At 46.5% G+C, this 17,584-nt stretch overlaps 1 protein-coding gene across 6 annotated transcripts; it reads left to right on the forward strand.

The window, feature by feature from the left end:
- The first annotated feature begins 529 nt into the window (after nt 1–529).
- Nucleotides 530–17,431, forward strand: atxn2 (ataxin 2). Of its 6 annotated transcripts, none has more exons than XM_053870516.1 (26): nt 530–1,002; nt 3,392–3,422; nt 3,893–3,952; nt 5,642–5,713; nt 6,766–6,916; nt 7,754–7,768; nt 8,840–8,964; nt 9,045–9,136; nt 9,207–9,395; nt 9,505–9,677; nt 9,923–10,192; nt 11,593–11,778; nt 11,851–12,024; nt 12,315–12,422; nt 12,509–12,579; nt 12,653–13,002; nt 13,088–13,151; nt 13,943–14,089; nt 14,512–14,529; nt 14,934–15,006; nt 15,076–15,269; nt 15,346–15,472; nt 15,670–15,861; nt 15,931–16,139; nt 16,204–16,381; nt 16,749–17,431. In XM_053870516.1, the coding sequence occupies exons 1-26, from the start codon at nt 893–895 to the stop codon at nt 16,775–16,777; spliced, it is 3,408 nt and encodes a 1,135-aa protein (XP_053726491.1). In that variant the 5' UTR covers nt 530–892; the 3' UTR covers nt 16,778–17,431. The 6 variants fall into 6 exon arrangements, with proteins under 6 accessions (XP_053726491.1, XP_053726495.1, XP_053726493.1 ...); XM_053870520.1 differs by having other exon boundaries at nt 15,763–15,861; XM_053870518.1 differs by lacking the exon at nt 14,512–14,529.
- The last annotated feature ends 153 nt before the right edge of the window (nt 17,432–17,584 follow it).

Consider the following 17,584-nt stretch of genomic DNA (forward strand, 5'->3'; position numbering starts at 1 on the left):
ATGGAAACCACAACTTTAGACTGACGCAGTCCATGTTGTGACTGTTAATGGAGTTTACCCAAGGTGTCATTTGAGGTTACCATCGAGCAAATGCTGCTCCTCTATGAAACCAAACCACGATTGTATCAGTCCAAATGGCGAGTGCAATTGGACGAAAACAAAACATCATATTGCGATACTCGCGGTGTCTCCGGTAAAAACTGCGCACTATGAGAAGTGAGGTGACAGAATCCTGTGTACGTTCGCCGGCCTCACGTGGATGCCCTAAAACACCCTTTCAGGATTCAGGCACTTCCTGAAAATAGTGCCGTCCGGATGGTCTCCTGCCACAAAACAAAGAATGTGTTTACATTTAAACACACACTCTCTAGATTGTGTCGCTTATGATAATGTCGGCGTTTATTTGCCGACTTGTTTCATTTTGAAAAAGACTCAGCGCTCTGTAATTTGTCCAGGAGCGGCGTGTCGTTGCGCATTTCACATATATCCCTCCGCTGTTTTTTGTCCCTTTCAGACTGTTTTGGTCTTTTCGATGTTAGCAACGGAGAGAACCCGAGATAGCGAGAAACCCCATTTTCATCTTATTTAAGAGTTCTGTTAGACTTATACATCAAAGTGTGAGGGGGCTTTGCACCCATTTTTACTTTAGACGAGTGACTGGTGCGTGTTATCTTTTTTAAATATATATATTTCCTGTTTCAACAGGATTTGTACAGATTGCTAATCAGCTAGCCTTTTAGCATAGCATCACGTTGACATTAGCCTCGCAGCTAACGCAGTTGATTGGACGTGTAACGGTCGCAGAGGGGCTGTCACACGACCGACCACCGCCACAACTCCCGTCAGAGAATTGCCCAGTCGTTCAAAAGACATTGTCTTTTATGGGATCGCCATGTCAATGAAGGCCGGTGGAAATCGCAGCAAGCCAGGCGGTGGCAGCAACGCTGGTGCCGCCGTCTCCGGTGCCGGAGGAAGCGGCGGTGGGAGACAGAATCTGGGCAGGTCTGTGAGAATGAAACTCTTCTTTAGCGGCTTTAAAATACACAGGGGGAGCTACATTTCGCTGTCGGCCAACGCGTGTGCGCGACTGACTCGTCCTGTGAGGAGTTTCGGAGATGACATTATGGTCAGGCGGCGTAAACTCGAATGGTTAGTGGACGGTGTTCGGGCCTTGACGCGCTGGTCAGGCGAGGCCTGTCAGCCCCAGTGTCGCTTGCCCCGCACCCGAACCGAGTAGCATCAGTAGCCCAATTAACGTCTTTTCGCTAATTGATTTGTTCATGGCCGACATTTTCTGCGTCTGTGTCGTTGTGCTTTGGCGTGTCAAGCCGCGGATTCCCTTCAACAATCGCCGTTAAGTCCATCGTCTGTGGCAATTAACCGTTTTGCCCATTATTCAATGCACTGCATGTCTGATGGCAGACAAACGTAGATGGTCAGAACATTTCTGCTCCTTAAAGCTGGCGTTTATAGCCCACTGAAGCCTTGTAGTTTTAGGTTTACCGCAACAATGCCGCAAATGGGTGTATTTTTTTTGTTCAGGAATTGACAGATAACATGTGGGTGGGTGTAGAGACGGGGTGAGGACGTGGAGCCCCACGAGCTTTCAACCTTGACAACATGAAATAACGTCCTTGTGGTCTGACATGTGTTAACGTTAGTCCACGTTTGTGGGCAGTGGTGGCTCCAAGACTAGTTTCTGTTCACCAGTCACCAGGATGGGATCAGCCTGCGCTCTGATAAGATCTTCTGCGCAGGCCTCTTTGGAAGCCCCAAGTTTAATATTGTTCATGTTTTAGCATTTAATCTCCACATGCCTGACACTAAATGGGTGTCAAATGCTGTGCTGAGGGTAGGCTCTAAGGAGACTCAAATTCTCAACAAGCTGCCTCTCAAGTCATTCCTCCCTCCATCTGAGCTCTGCAGCCCTCCATAGAAAGAATGGTTGGATTTCTGGAGCACAGTATACTGTGGCCCTCTCATTTTGTGTCACATTATCTTGCAACCAGCTGTGTTCTCATCCAAAATCATATGAATGTAAAAAAAAATAAATCCAACTTTAATAACAAATTTAATTAAAACAAATGTAATCTTTCCCTATATAGCTGGGGTAAATGCCGTCTTTCTTTATGCACTATAAATCCTCATTATCTTTGATCCTGATGATTATGTTCTCCCAAAAAATTAACTTGAACTCCTCTTCTAATAAAAAAAAATCATATAAAAAATATGAAAATTCCCTTGAATATATTTCTTATGTTGGCTTTTATGGCTGCTGCATTTAAATCAAAGAAAAACCTCATGTTTTTTTATGCAGTTTATCTTGACAATACATTTCTTCAATTTCACTTCGTATATTATTTATTGTGTATTTTACGTCTTCTATTTCCACCCAATCCAAAAGTTCACCCCAGTATGTGTCAGTTTCTCTTTTGTAGACCTTATGTTTTAAGTATTTTCAAGTCCATATTCTTGTCTTTTGCATTTTAAAGTAACATTGTAAATGTTGATTTCTATGATTGGCTTGTTTCATTTTACAACAAATGGGTTTTGTTTTCACGGAACATGCGTGAAATCCAAATCAAATTAGGATTCATACAGAACTGTTTCAATCCATAGTGTGGATTGAAACAGTTCAGTTCATGGTTTCCCTGTCACTTAAAAACTGACCGTCATATGAAAGGTAACTGTTGAGCTATAACTTTCCAACCTCACCCCATTTGTATTCTTCCTTTCCGAACACAAGACTTTGCTCATGAATGAGTTAGAGACCCGTGTTGCAATACTTAAAAATGCATCACAGGAAGCCTCTCCAGAGATAAACCAATTTATTAAAAAAAAAAAAAAAAAAAAAGATGAATATACCGTTGGCAGCATATTAAAACCTCACAGGCCTCAGTTGTAATGTGTTGTGAAAGCCCAAACGTTGTGAGGTTTGAATAAGGAGTTAGACTCTGGTTTATTTGCCAGAGTCACTCTACACTGTATTATACCATGCTATTTAACTGGCCAATTAACCTTTACTCAAATGTTCAAGGCATTCAGGACATGTCTGCATTCATTCAAGAGTCGGTGCTTTCTCCGGCCAGCACTTGAACAAGGTGCATTCTAGGACAAGCTAGTGGGAAAACACAACCTACTCAACCATGGCGAGTGACCAGCCTTCACATTTTTTCCACACTTAGTGAGCAAAGTATGGCAAGTTTTTAACAGCAAAAAGCAGTGTATTTCTTCCCAGGTTGATGCTGCTTACTTTTTGAGGACACGGGGTTAATGGCAGGTCATAGTGATGTCTTTAGCCCTGCAAAAGCTTGAGCTGGATTGTCTCATTTTACTGTGACTAAGAGTGCTGTTTAGGGCATGCTTGATTATTTCTTTCTCTCTTTTATAGGGGAAGACACAGTGGTAAAGGTCCCTCATCAGTAAGTCTAGACTCTTTCTGTCTTACCTTGATCCTCTCCAGTCACACCTGTCCTCATTACTCCGTCCACGAGCCACAATGTCTTCCTCTTCTCGTTTTACCTGGTACTCCTGAGTATTACTCTTCCAAAAAAACAGGAGATTTGGGAATAAGGGCCAGACATTATAAGAACTGTTCTTCACTCTGCTCTTTTTCAATTTCTGAATCATGCTAGAAGAAACTTTGTCTGAATTGTATGCATTGTATCAATTTAGAAGCCGTGTGATATAATAGTTCTAAAACAGTCGTGTAACATGCCAAGTTACATGTTTGTAATGTATCAGAGGACTGAAATGAACATTCTTGAGTATCCCCTCTTCCCGCCCAACTTATTGTTTTGACACCATGTCAGGTTATAAGCTTCCTTTTCACTCCTGCTCCATGATGAATTATGGATTCTTGTCAATTATGTTTTTTTGCTTTGTTCTTCAGGTCATTTACAATGGCGTGTATGCAAATGTGAGGATGGTCCATGTCTTGACTTCAGTCGTGGTGGGTTTTCTAAATTAGTTTTACATCATATTTACTGGGTTGCTATTAGGGCTGCAACAGTAAATCCAGAAAATCACATAAAATTGATGAATAAAAGTGTTTATCACCGGTCCATGGTGTTGCATGCTGCGCACTATGTTAAGATATAAAAAAGTTTACTTCAGCGAAGCAGGTGCTGTGGGAAGACTGTCGCAGTGACGTAGTCTGAAAGTGACTCCTTGGCTCCTAATAACAAGAAACTTATCCGTTTTGCGGTTTGATCATGTCGATCATGTTCTGAAAGTCCAGCGACAACACAGGACCAGCCAAGTACACGTCAACAAGTGATCGTTTTGCTCTCTGTTTTTGTTCAAATGCCATTCCGTGGAGAGCACTTTCTTTAACACATTTTATGGATTTATTGATGCCAAAACTTCTGCATTGATGTCTGGCTGCTTTGTTTACATCCCCAAGAGGTGACATCAGCGGACCCTGTGTGGATACAAATTCTATGATTTCAATTGGGAACCGTTTTCAAATTATTTTTAGGAGACCCTCATTACGAGAAGAAATCACACCTTTACTCTTGTGCTCTTTTTGCAGTGGCCCAAGAGTTTAGTGTAGCGTTGTGAAGAGCACGCAGGGTGCTTGATTTATGCGCCACTAGAGCCGATTGAGCTCTAGCTGTTGCTTTCACTTTTAAATGGTCAATTATTTATATATCAAACTACTTCTTACACTGAGTGTTCCATGAACCTCTGCTCCGGTGAGCTTGTGGTGCTCACCGTATGTGTGAGACAGAGATGGATACATCAAACAGCCATTCCTGTTGTTACAGATTATTTGTCAGCACCAAGCCACTGCACAAACAGTAGGCACACTGGAGCTTTCAGTTTGAGTCTTGGACATATGCGCGACCCCCTCTGGTGAACCCAAATCTTAATTCAATAAAATGATTTTTTTGGATTTGTATTTTTTAAATATTCATTGATTGCACACACCATGGAAAAACAGATCTATATCCAATTGACATGGCGATGAATCTTAAAATTAGTTGCAGCCCTATGTGCAATTTTATCTTAGAAGGTTTTTGCTTACACACACATGAAGTTCTAGATAAAGTGGATGACTTTGTTTCACAAATGTTTTCAGTACAGCAACATAAAGATGACAAACTGCTCAGTTTTTTTAACCTACTGAAAATTAATCAACCATTAGATCACTACCATTGGAATTGTGTTGCATCTCCTGCCAATAAGAAAGTAAAGCAGCTATTCTAGAGAGGCTGAGTCATTTCAAGCATAGTATTCTTGCATCTGTGCGTCTTTTTGAAATGAAGGAATTATTTCTTTAAAGTGTATTAGCCATTTTCAAATGATTTTTTTGTGAACGCCCCGGATGGTGAAGATGAATGTGCTATTGTCTTCCTCATTGTGATAAAAACACAAGGACGAGTGGTTTAATCTTCTAAACATCGACGCCAACCACAATGGCGTTTAATTAATTAGCGACTGCTGCAGGCTTTTCACATGCTGCCTTCTTTGGAAATGTCCACACAGCAGTAAACAAAGCCTCTGATTGAACAGGACTGCTGGTTGCTTTATAGAAAATCTAGATTGATCTATGTTTTGCCTGCTTCCGAGCCCACAGTTTTGCTGTTTCCTGGTCATTTCAGGCTGACATGGCAGTTGCTTGTCTGTACATTTGCAGGGCACCAAGTGTGAGCTGAAGGTGAAGAACGGCGTCGTCTACGAAGGAGTGTTCAAGACATATGGACCAGAGGTAGAAGCGCTTTCATTCACCTCTCTTCAGTGTCTTGCTCGTTCTTCTGCTCTGACTTCTGTTTACTGCTGCTAGATGGGATTGATTTGTGGCATTTTATCTTCCCTTTTAGGCTGATGTAGGGCTCTGACGGGATTAAGTTGCAACTGTGGTACTTGTTTAAGTGAAACCTGTTTAGTGGGAAGGAACTTATTAGGCCGTTTGTGACCTGTTGGAGGCGGTAATGTGCATTTGCCCCGCCCGCTCTTGAGAAGTAGAAGAAGCACAGCAGCCTATTGAGTGCAGTGAGAATAGTCAGAGTAGTCGTATCGTGACCTTTGGGCTTGGGTTTCTCTTAGTCACTTTCATCTGTAGTTTGTCCTTTTCACACCTACGTTGTTTTGCGTGGACTCTACATGCCCCCCAAGCATAGTAGCAGATGTAACACCACAGAGACCGGAGTGACAGACAAGTGACGAGGCTGTGAGGATGAAGGCAGTAAGTGGAGGAATGGAGAAAAAAAACTAATAAGTGGGAGAAAGAGGAACGCTCAATGACTAGATGTGACCTCCAGAAGATGTCATGAGGGCGTTGTTCTGGTTCTGCCAGTGTGACATAAGTGCTCACCGTGCTGATTTCATCCAGAATGCAAACACAGACGGGACAAAAAAAAACACATTTCAGACATGCTCTGTGCTTCCTGGGTGGAGAGAGGGATTACATGCTAGATGGTAGAATAGAAATATATCTAAGATAAAAGATGTGTAGATGATTTCAAAATGCTTCTGCATTGTTTTCTGACTCAAAAGAGGTTTTGTCTTTTTATTATGTGTCTTGAGTAATGTGAAATTCTCTTATGGATTATCCTTATAGTGAAGTGGGCAAGGGGCACCATGTGGGAGGAAGACACTAAGGCTTTTATCATGGTCTCTATGTATTGCAATTGAAATCCATCACAATGTCCTTAGCCGGAGCTGTCACATGCTGTCGTTTTACTTCTCTTCAATAGATTTGCTGGACTTCCTGTACTTGAGATGAACCTCTAATCTTATTTCATGTCATTGTTTACGCAGTGTGACCTCGTGTTGGATGCTGCCCATATAAAGAGCCCGGAACCTAGTGTTGGCCCCAAAAGAGAGGACATTATGGAGAGTGTGGTTTTCAAGTCCTCTGATGTAGTAGTGGTGAACTTCAAAGACGTTGACCTGAATTTTGCCAGGAAAGGTAAGAAGTTCACAAGCATGTATCCAAATAGCACAGTTATTGTTTGTGAATAGTTGAGCTAGTTTATTTACGTCAGGGTGCGTCCAGAATGAGCGTACTGTTTTTTAGAAGACATTTATTTCATTGTGTTTAGACTGTCCAAAGTCTGGTCTCTCAACCTGATCAGTCAAGTTGAGCAGTGCTCAGTCAGTCTTTGGTATATCGTCTACTATGAACTCCTTGTCTCGGTTTTAATATTTTAAGCCAAAATTTAAAAAAACTGGTGCTACACATTTTCATATTTTGTGACATTCTATTTTTTATCATCTTGTAATACACATTGCCCTTTATTCATTGAGTGACTCTTAAAAACCAGTGCAAACAAGAAGTTAGTGTCTTGTAACTTGCTGGTTGCCCATCCTGAGAACAAACACCAGCACGTAACTTGTAGTTGATGACCATCAGTACATGCCCACCGCTTATTGATCATTGTCTGTATTTACCTGCCCGATGTCATCAGGACGCTGGCTGGACGTAAATCTTTTGTTTCCGTCCTAAGTAGTCCCAGTCGCAGATGGCTAATCTTGTCAATTGAGTGGGTGGAAACCTTTGTATTCAGCAAGGACATCAGAAGACCTTGATATTGTTAATTTGGAGTCAAATAATCAGTTCAGCAAAGATTGTCTTTTGCACGGTCTCATTTCTCAACGGTGTTTTATCTGGGAAACTCCCATCATGATATCATTAAAGCAGCACAGTCAATCTCCAATTGTCGCTGGGAGGAAAGTCAATTGTCATTCTGTCAGTTCATCCTCTGACTGTGTGTCATCTGTCCATCTCTCCTCTCCACCTGTCCAGTTTCCTCTGACACAGGTAATATACATCTCTGTACTGCATCTGCTCACAACACTTCGATAATGAATCTGGAAATTATTTATAAACTCCTGTTGTTGCTTTCAGTGGAAGACCACTGGCAAATGTCTTGTTCTTCATTCATCTTTGTATACTTGTTGTTTACTCCTGTGATCAAACGATTCCACTGAATTAGATCGGTTTAATTCCTTGCGCGTCCTCTGTGGTAAAATGGAGCGGATTTGTTGAGGTTGTTTGGTGTCCGTTGTGTGCCATATAATGGACAAAGTCAATCCTCTGTGTTGCTCCCACCTTGAAGATCAGCCTGAAAACAAAAGTGAACTCCTTGTGAGGGCATCAGGAGATGCACTGTGGTTCACCGCGTCATAAATCTATCGCCATGCTTGGTTTATCAAAGCGAAGCTCCACTGAAAGCAACAAATCTCCAAGTAAAAAAATGTTCACAGCTTCACTTTCTTTTGACCCGGTGTGATTTGAGGTCATTTGAATGCAATCAAAGAGCATGTCTTCCCCCTCCTCCCCCCACTTTGCTGCGCTAGATTTGTGTTCTTACCGTCCAGTTATTTCAGTGGACAGTATTCGTAAAGCCTGTCAGCCGCTTTCACTAACTCTTTACAGGCCAGCCAGCCAAACTGTCAATAACCTCAGAATGTTTCTCTGCCAAATGCTCCGATCACCCGATGATTTTTCCAACTTCTTTGTGGCTGATATTCTTTATTGACAGTCCATTAGTCTAGTCGGCTGTGAATGGGAGGGCAGACTTGGGTTGACATGAGATTTAATTTTAAATTTAACACCAAGGATTCACTGAGCATGATGGCTTTTACTGAATAGATATTCCTTCAAGGGTACTTAAATGTACAGGAAATGGTTTCATAGTTAAGGTCCTGAGAAAGTATGACAGAGGTTTTAGGTAATCCAGGTGAACCCACGTCTGTTGCTGCAGCTACGTCCAAGTATAATCGGCTGCTGAAAGTTTGTGGAGGCATGAGTGCTGCTACGCATCAGCAGTCGGGCAGCTTTGTGATTGAAGAGAATTTGTGGAGAATAATGATCACCCTGTGTCCCCAGACAACTTCACCGATGCGGCAGTGAGCGGTCGGATCAATGGCGAGCATAAGGATAAAGATCTGGAGCCTTGGGACGGCGGCGAGACACACAACTCTGACAGTCTTGAGTCTCTGGATACGGATGTGGTAAGAAAGTCGTTTGACTCTTTCTGTGTTGAACTGGTTTGAAGGTGGTCTTCAGTTTCCTGTTTCTCCCTGTCCAACAGTCAAACGGGTGGGACCCCAATGACATGTTCAAGTTCAACGAAGAGAAATACGGAGTCCTGTCTACATATGACAGCAGCCTGTCCACATACACGTAAGAGACTCTGTCTAGTCTGCTTGTGCAAATGAATGCAAATGAATCACTGATGACCTTTGGGTTCCAGGGTGCCTCTGGAGCGGGACAACTCCGAAGAGTTCCTCAAGAGAGAAGCTCGTGCTGCCCAGCTGGCAGATGAGATCGAGGCCAGCGCCACATACAAGGCTCGTGTCGCCCTGGAGAATGACGAGCGCACAGAAGAGGACAAATACACAGCTGTGGTTCGAGGGGAGAGGGACAGCCACACATTGAGCAGGTGAGACTCTCTCGGGACGTCCAGTGTGATATTTTTATACTCCAGAGAATACTGAGAGTGAACAATGTCACGTGTGTTGCTGCATTAATTCCTCTGTGTCTGAGTGCAGAGAGAACAAGTACATTCCTCCGGGTCAGAGGAACAGAGAGGCCATGTCTTGGGGGCCTGGACGGCAGAATTCCCCTCGTTTGTCTCAGAACTCTGCAGGACCCTCGACTCCTCGACCAGGCTCTCACGACTACAGTCCCAGCTCTGGAGCTGAGCAGAGGGTGGTCAATGGAGGTATGGTCAAGTCCTGGCAGCGCTTGCCATGCTGTGATGCAAAAATCCTGCAGAATGTTTCACCTTCAGATCTTTTTTTGTAGGTTTTGTTCAACATTATTTTCACAAAATCTGTGTGTTCATGCTTTGGCATTTTCCTTCCTGTTGATTAATATCTTCCTCATTCTACTCTTCTCGGCGCCCTCTTTTTTTTGGTCATTGTCTGCTGTCTGTCATCCTTGATTATTTGTCCTTCCCTCCTTTAGGTTTGTCCCAATGGCCCTCACCTTGTCAGTCTCCTTCTCGCCCCCTCTCTCGTTACCAGTCTGGTCCGTCCTCCCTGCCTCCGCGGGCCACCACGCCCACAAGGCCTCCCTCCAGACCTCCCTCTCGACCCTCCAGACCCTCCTCTCATTCATCCCTCCCCTCCTATCCCTCCCCCTCTTCTGCCTCCTCCTCATCATCATCATCCTCCTTTCCCCACCATGGGCCTGCGTCGCCGGCCTCCAATCTGCCCAAACGCATGTCTTCAGAAGGTACCCACATCAGTGTGGAGTAGACCTGGGCAGGGGCATGAGTTGAAGGTCCATGGATAAATCTTGAGTTGAAAATGGAGTGTTCTCTCTGATGCTAGACTTATTTAACCTTAGAGGTTAAATAAGACTACTTTCAAATATCATGTTGCCCAGGTCTAGTGTGGAACACCAAGAGTTCATGCAAGCTGAACAGGGGTCAGTTTTGGGTGAGACACCCCCAAATCTGATCCTTTGTCAGCTGACATGCAACTGAAATTGGAAGCATTGCACGGTGTGCTGCGCTTTCTTGTCAGCTGCTGTTGATCCATTACTAACATGGACTTCTGGGGTTTTCTTCTTCTTTTTTATTAACCGAATGTTTTTATATCACAAAGGCTACAAAAATACATTGTTTTGTTTTTTAAGCCTCCAGGCTGAATCACAGTTGAGTCACGTGATGCAGTTGATCACAGGATTGATAATTAAAGAAATTGCTTCTAAATAAGTGCAGATTTGCAAAACTGAGGCTCTGGCGCGGCCATGAAAGAATCATTCTGTCAGTTTGTACATGACGATAGTTCAGCGTTTTCTACTTTTCCTTTCTGCTTGCTTTCCCTGCTGCTGCCAATCAAAATGTCCAAGTCAGCCTTTTTACTTCTGAGTGCTTCTTTTTTAAGTCAAAATCAACACGGTCTTAAACAATAAAGTATTGCTGTCATGGGACTGCTGTATTTTTGTAAATGCTTTTTTACAGTCTGAATATTGAGCTGGTGTTGAGCCAAAGACCACATCTGCATAGTGAGAGTTTTCATCTTATTGCTTCTCAAACGTTGATGCCTGCACCTCAAGTTTGTCCTTCATTCCTCACCTCTCTTTTCACCAGGGTGTGGTTTGAGATGTGGAGTCCAGACGACTCGGTGCATCTCGAACTTTCACACTAATGTGCATGTCAGCATTTTGGTGTCGGATTTCTACTTTGGCTTGAGTTGTTGAAGGCACACAGCTGTTAAAATTGATTTTTAGCGATTGGATCACAACCCAAACTGAGATCTGGCTTCGAAGTTGCTAAATGCAGAGGTGGTCTTGCACAAGAAGAGTCCCTCCCCCCTTCTCTCCCCGCACAGATCTGCGTTACAGCACTTTTGTTTTGCTTCAACTTGATTTGTAATGTGAATGTGAGACTATTCGCATAACAAGTAGGAACCAATCAGGATGGCTGACCTGCAGACACATAATTTAAGTTCCTTTAAAGCTTGTTAGTTGTGATCCGACCTCTAAATTCACCTCTTAGGTCTTGGTGTGGTCACAGGTGAGGTTGTAGTCAGAAACTGGCGGAATGGCGGCAGTCACCTCCACCCCTTTCACAACTCCCTCTGTTCTCAAGTGAGAGCTTTGAAGTCACTGTTGGTCTCTGTCTTCAGGTCCACCAAGGATGTCTCCCAAATCCCAGCGGACACCTCGTGCTCACCGAGTGCCTCCATGCCGGACCGCCGGAGTCCCTCCCGGAGTGGACATGATTTCCCATGGCAGCCCGGGAGAAGTCCCAGTGACCACGCCAACAAGAAGCAACTCATCCGGAGGAACATGGTCGTCTGTGGTGAGCGGAGGTGAGTGCCATCACGCCGTGCTGTAGATTTGTGAGGACCGCGCTGAGAATTTTCTTTGCTGGCCTCTCTCAGCTCACAGGCCACGTTCCCCACGTCAGTGTGGCATGGGTGGAGCTGCCCCGGCCTCCTGCATCCCCTCTCCCCAGACGGGGACTACGCCTGTGGACAGCTACGCCACAACAACCACATCCTCGCCGACTGCTGCTAGTCCTGCCCCCAACATGGCTGCCTCTCCTTTAGGCGATGGTAAGCCCACACCATGCCTCCCTCCACCATATTAGACGCTTTTATAACAGTAAGTAGTGTACAAGTCACTTGCTGAGCAACATGCGTGATGGAGTTTTTGGTGAATTTCATTTTAAGCCTAATGAAGTGAGTTGCCTGCTGTAACGCATGTAGTACACTGGATTGGAAAGCCAAGCAGAGAGAGATGGCAAGAGGAATGTGTGTGGAGATTAAATAAATCTGTGTCAAATTTCCTGTCCACAGTGATGATGTTGTTTGGAATATCAAGTGTTGTCTGTGTGCTTTGATAGCCAAAGAGAGTCGTGTCCAGGAGACCAGACAAACTTCCCCCACGGCCAGCAAAGACAACATGAAGACCCTGGACGGCTCGCCCAGTATCACCAGACCGGTCTGTAAAGGTATTGAAACGCTGCTGGAGCGGAGCACTGGTTTCTCTTCATAGTACCTGTCTGGCGAGTTCAGCGCCTCCTTGTTTCTCCCCCAGGACCCCCCTCCATGGCACCTGACCACAGAAAGCAAATAGACAATTTAAAGAAATTTAGTGTAGACTTCAGGGTAAGTCCTGCAAAGTTGTGTCCAGCTTTGCTGCAGCTTCCACTGTGACAGTTTTGTTTCTGCTTTCGTTCAGTTGCAGTCTTGTTCCAACCCAGACCCGACCTTTGACCAGATGATGGCAAAGCCTCCTAGAGATCCCTCAGACAAACCTAAAGACCTTCCCTTAGAAAAGTCCTCCGCAGTGGGCCGTGACGGCTCCGAGGAAACCGTAGTCATTTCTGCTGTCGCTCCCGGAGGAGGGGCAGCGTCCTCAAACACCAGTAAGCCTGGCAGCCCGGCTGCCCTGTCGCCGTCGCCCTCCGCCCTGGACCAAAAGAGGTCTGGCCTGGACGTGACGTCACAGGGGGTCCAGACCAACTCCACTGCAACTTTTAGTGGATCCAAACATGAGGAGAAGGAGGAAAAGAAGGAGGCCGTGCAAGAGTGAGTCTGTTAAAGTGAAGCACGTTTTCTCACCCGCGCCACGCTGACTCATCATCCTCCACTCTGTTTTCCATTCTGTCTGCAGTCAAGTGAGGAAATCAACCCTAAACCCAAATGCGAACGAGTTCAAGCCGCGCTTCAATGCGCAGGTGAGTGCGCGGCAGACAGCTTCTTCACTGTCAGTCATCCAGAACAAATGCTGAAAAAAACAATGATGTTTTCTTGACTTGGACAACTCTGTTCGTGAAGTTTGACAGCCTGCTGCCAATTGTTCTAGTAGACAGACATCTAACAGGAAGTGCAGGCACGTGAGCCTTGAGTCAATATGTTTGAAAGGACCTGTTATGTCCCCCGCGTGATCACATGCCACACATGTATACAAATAGCATCTCTATTGTTGTACCAAGGGATGCCAGGAGAGGGCGGTATTGGACAGGTGGGAACAAGCTGAGGTGCTAGCTGAGTCACAGTGTTAGACTTGTCACAGCACACTGCGATTGTTGCAGTGATCAGTAGCTGCCCTGCTGTCTTCTGTTCCGTTCTTGAACAGTGGACATTCCTCAGTTCCCATAAGGAGCAGTTGAAGATGTGGAGACCATTGGGTCATTTTTAGCCCTTTCAGGGATGTTCCTCACGTGATGCACAATATTAGTCACCACTGAGTCCAGAGGGCCTCCTGTGTGTGTTCTGCTGGAGCTCTGTAATGATACTGCCCCCTGCTGCCCGATTGAGCTCGTTGCAGTCTGCGATATTTCAGATTAGATTGTATATAAATAACGAAATGTAGCGCAACAGTATCGGGTTAAAAAAGGTCACTATGTTGGCTGGAAATGAGGGTCTTGGTGGAGGTCTGCGCTCTTGTGAGGTGACCCCCCTCAGGTCTGTTCACTGATGCTCTGCGAGGTGTCTCCCAGTGATGAGCTCCTTTCTTCCTCATCAGCCTAAACCCGCCAACACCCCGACACCACCGAGACCCCAGGGGCAGCCCAGCCCCTCCATCGTGGTCCAGCAGCCCCCCACTGTCTACGGCCAGACGGTCTGCTTCCCTCAGATGTATCCTCTCACACCTGTGAGCCCCGGAGTGCAGGTGAGCCCCACGATATCAGAGCCCCCCCACTGTCAGTCAGACGTGCCTGGCCCAGTATGAACTCTGCTCTTGGCAGTTTTGTAGCTCTCCCAGTTGAATGTACGATGTTGTTTTAAAGTTGAGCTGAATTGGCGCATATACATTTCAAATCTAGCTTTGCTGTTGTCAGCACTTTTCCATGGATCGAAGTGGTGCTTGAGGGTCGATGTTGTTCCGCCTCAGCTGGACTTTAAAATGCTGCAGATTCATTGTTGTTACGCTGCGAGTGTTGAGACCCCAGTGAATCTGTTGCTCTAAGAACAACTTGGTGATCCAACATCGTGTAAAGAAACCGTTTGGTGCTAAACAACTAAATAGTGGTTCTTTTTCCCCCCCTTCTCTCCCCCCTCCTCCTCCTCTTCCTCTCTCTCTTGCCTCATTAGAAAAGCATAATATGGAAGGTTTGTGGATTTTTCTAAGATTTACATTTCTTTTTTTTTTTTTTTTTTTATCCTTTTTCCTCTGGGAAGCCCGTCAGCTCAGCTGTTTGCCTGCTTGTTGAATTAATGCCATCAGATGTTGGTTTGCCAACTTCTTATTGCAATTCATGTGTAACCTCCTTTTGTTTTCCACCTTTAGTTTAGCAGACTTGAATGTCCTCTGGTAGGTTTCTGTTCAGGACTTAGCTCAGTGCATGAGGCCATTACGTTAAACTGAACAAGGTTGTGTAGAGATGGTAGTCAAAACTGCATGTGTCAGCAGGTAAGCAGCAGAGTTGAATGTTCTAGCTACACCGTCATGACCTGAGGGGCTGCTCCTCTCTCTCGGACTTTGAGAATCTAAACGGCGCTCTCTTCGCTCACAGTCTCCAGCCATGTACCAAGTCCAGATGCCTCACATGACGGTCAGCCAGTCCAAACAGTACCGACCTGGCAAAGGTGAGTCCATGTTTCTCATTCAAACCATGTGGTCCAGCACCAGCTGACGATTGCTGCTGTCTCCTGCAGTACCCAACATGCCCCAGCAGAGGTCAGACCAGCACCACCCTCCCGGCACGCCCACCATGATGCACCCTGCCACAGCGGCGGGGCCTCCCATAGTTGCGCCCAGCCCGGCTTACTCGGCCCAGTACTTCACCTGCAGCCCGCAGCAGTTTGCCAGTCAGCCCCTGGTGCAGCAGATGCCTCACTACCAGTCACAGGTGACACCACCTCCACCATCAAAACTGGGAGCAGGGTGAGACGTCGCTCCCCGCTACATCTGTCTCTCTTCTCCAGGCGCAGCACATGTTCGGTCCGGTGATGCAGGGCAGCGCCAGGATGATGGCGCCACACACACACGGCCAACCCAGCCTGGTGTCCTCCTCCACCACACAGTACCCTGAGCAGACACACACCATGTATGGTGAGTCTCACTCACACCCTCCTTTAGATGAAGCTAAGACCCCGGTAGTGAAGTGACCGAGAGCTGAGGCTTTCTAATGCTCAGCCTGACGGAGCTCTGCATGAGGCTCATCGCCTTCTGATCCGATCGTGTCTTCACTTCAGTCTTGCGTCTCCTTCATGTGAACTGCAGTGGTTACATTGGCTTGTGTCTCCCAGTGTCTCCAGGGCCAATGCCCCAGCAGTACCCCCACCCCAATGCCACCTTACACCCTCACCCACCGCATCCTCAGCCTTCTGCTACACCCACAGGACAGAGTCAGCAAGGTGGTCCCCCCCAGCACGGAGCTCCTCCCAGCCACCCTGCCGCCAGCCCGGTCCAGCACCCGCAGCATCAGCAGGCCGCCGCAGGTCAGGATGCCCCCGGGGCAGGTGGGTCCGTTCACGCCGCCCGTGCTGACCTCTGCTCATGTGACGCAGCGGCCGCAGCGGCTCAGGCGCTGCACCTGGCCAACCAGCCGCAGCAGCAGATGTACTCGGCCTTGGCCCCCACGCCGCCCTCCATGACCCCGGGACCCAACCCTCAGTCCCCCCAGGCCTCCTTCCAGTCGGCCCAGCAGACGGTGTACATCCACCCGCAGCAGGTGCCGCACGGCTACAACCCCAACCACATGGCTCACGTGCAGCAGGTGAGTCCCGGCCCGAGCGCGGCCCCTCGCCCTGTTGTTGAGACGTTCCGCTTTTCCCTTTCAGGCTCACATGCAGTCTGGCATCGTGCCGTCTCACCACCCGGCCCCCGCTCACCCGCCCATGATGCTGATGGCCACCCAGGGTCCTCCGGGGGGCCCACAGCCTCAGATGGCCCAGACCACCCTCAACCACATCCCAGTCTCCTCCACCACACACTTCTCCTACCTGGCGCATCCGCAAGGTAAGCTGGAATCTCCTCTCGTCGACACCAACTGTCACTGTCCTGACAGGCGGGCGCCTCTGACCCGCATCACTTCAAAGTTGTTTCGCTTTGTCTCCCCCTGCTGGCCGCGATGCGGAAATGTTCAGCCTAGAAGGACCGCTTTCTTTGTTCTACTGTAAATGCTCAAATGTTTTTCTTTCTAAAGCTGTCATGGAGTTACGTACTGTAATTGATTTGGTTTGGTTTCCTTGAGTATATAAACGTAAGTGACCAGTTGTTCCTGTGGCAGTGAGCCGAGCGCGTGACGCCTGTTGTTCACGCTGCTGCCCTCAACTCCCTGCCTTCTCAGCTTCACGCCTCCTCACACGTCTTCTTGTCCCGGCAGTGCAACCTCATCATCAGCAGCAGCTGTAGACAGAGGGCGCCAGAGAGCTGAGGGATGCGACCTTCCAGAGCGGAGCCTCAGTGACCAGACGATGAAGAGAATCTCTTCCTCTCTTTCTCCTCATCCTCACCCGACCTGCATCTCATCAGCTTTCCTCCTCCCCTCCTCCCCCCTGACTAGGCAATAAGAGAGAATGTTAACAGGCGGATGCAGCGACGAGTTTTAACCTCGATAGTTTTAACAGACGGAACACACACACACACACACACACAGACACAGACACACTCGCTGTGGGGGGGGCTGGAGTGCGATGGGAGAGTGAGAGGGAGACTAATCATGAGAGCGAAGAAGAAACTGGAACTTGAGTCTGCACCTTGTTAAGAAATTCTTCCAGACAGTATTCTGATGCTACTGTTGATTCTGCTGCTGCTATTGTTCCCGACCACACCGGACCGGTTCTAACCCGACTAAAGACCCCGAAGCTTCCTGTGAAACGACCACGACGAGCAGCCCAGAGGACGAGAACTTATTTATGGCTCTGCGACGCCCACCTCTCACCCGACCCAACCTAACTTTTAAGTTAAAACTTTTACTTTGTAGATATTATAAATAATTTAAAAAATCAGCAAAAAAAGTTAAAAAAACAATAAAAAAAGTTTTAAAAACTGGACTGCTCCTTGTTTGTTTTCATAGTGGTGTGAAAAGTCCTACACTGAATTTCTAATTTGTTTTACTATTTTTTTTATATTGAAATATGAACAAAGCATAAGAAATTCTACATAAGTATTTTGAAAGTTCTAAATACATTAACTTTATTTGATAGACATACACTTTTT

The sequence above is a fragment of the Synchiropus splendidus genome, chromosome 7 (genome assembly GCF_027744825.2).
Source record: "Synchiropus splendidus isolate RoL2022-P1 chromosome 7, RoL_Sspl_1.0, whole genome shotgun sequence".
NCBI classification, from domain to species: Eukaryota; Metazoa; Chordata; class Actinopteri; order Syngnathiformes; family Callionymidae; genus Synchiropus; species Synchiropus splendidus.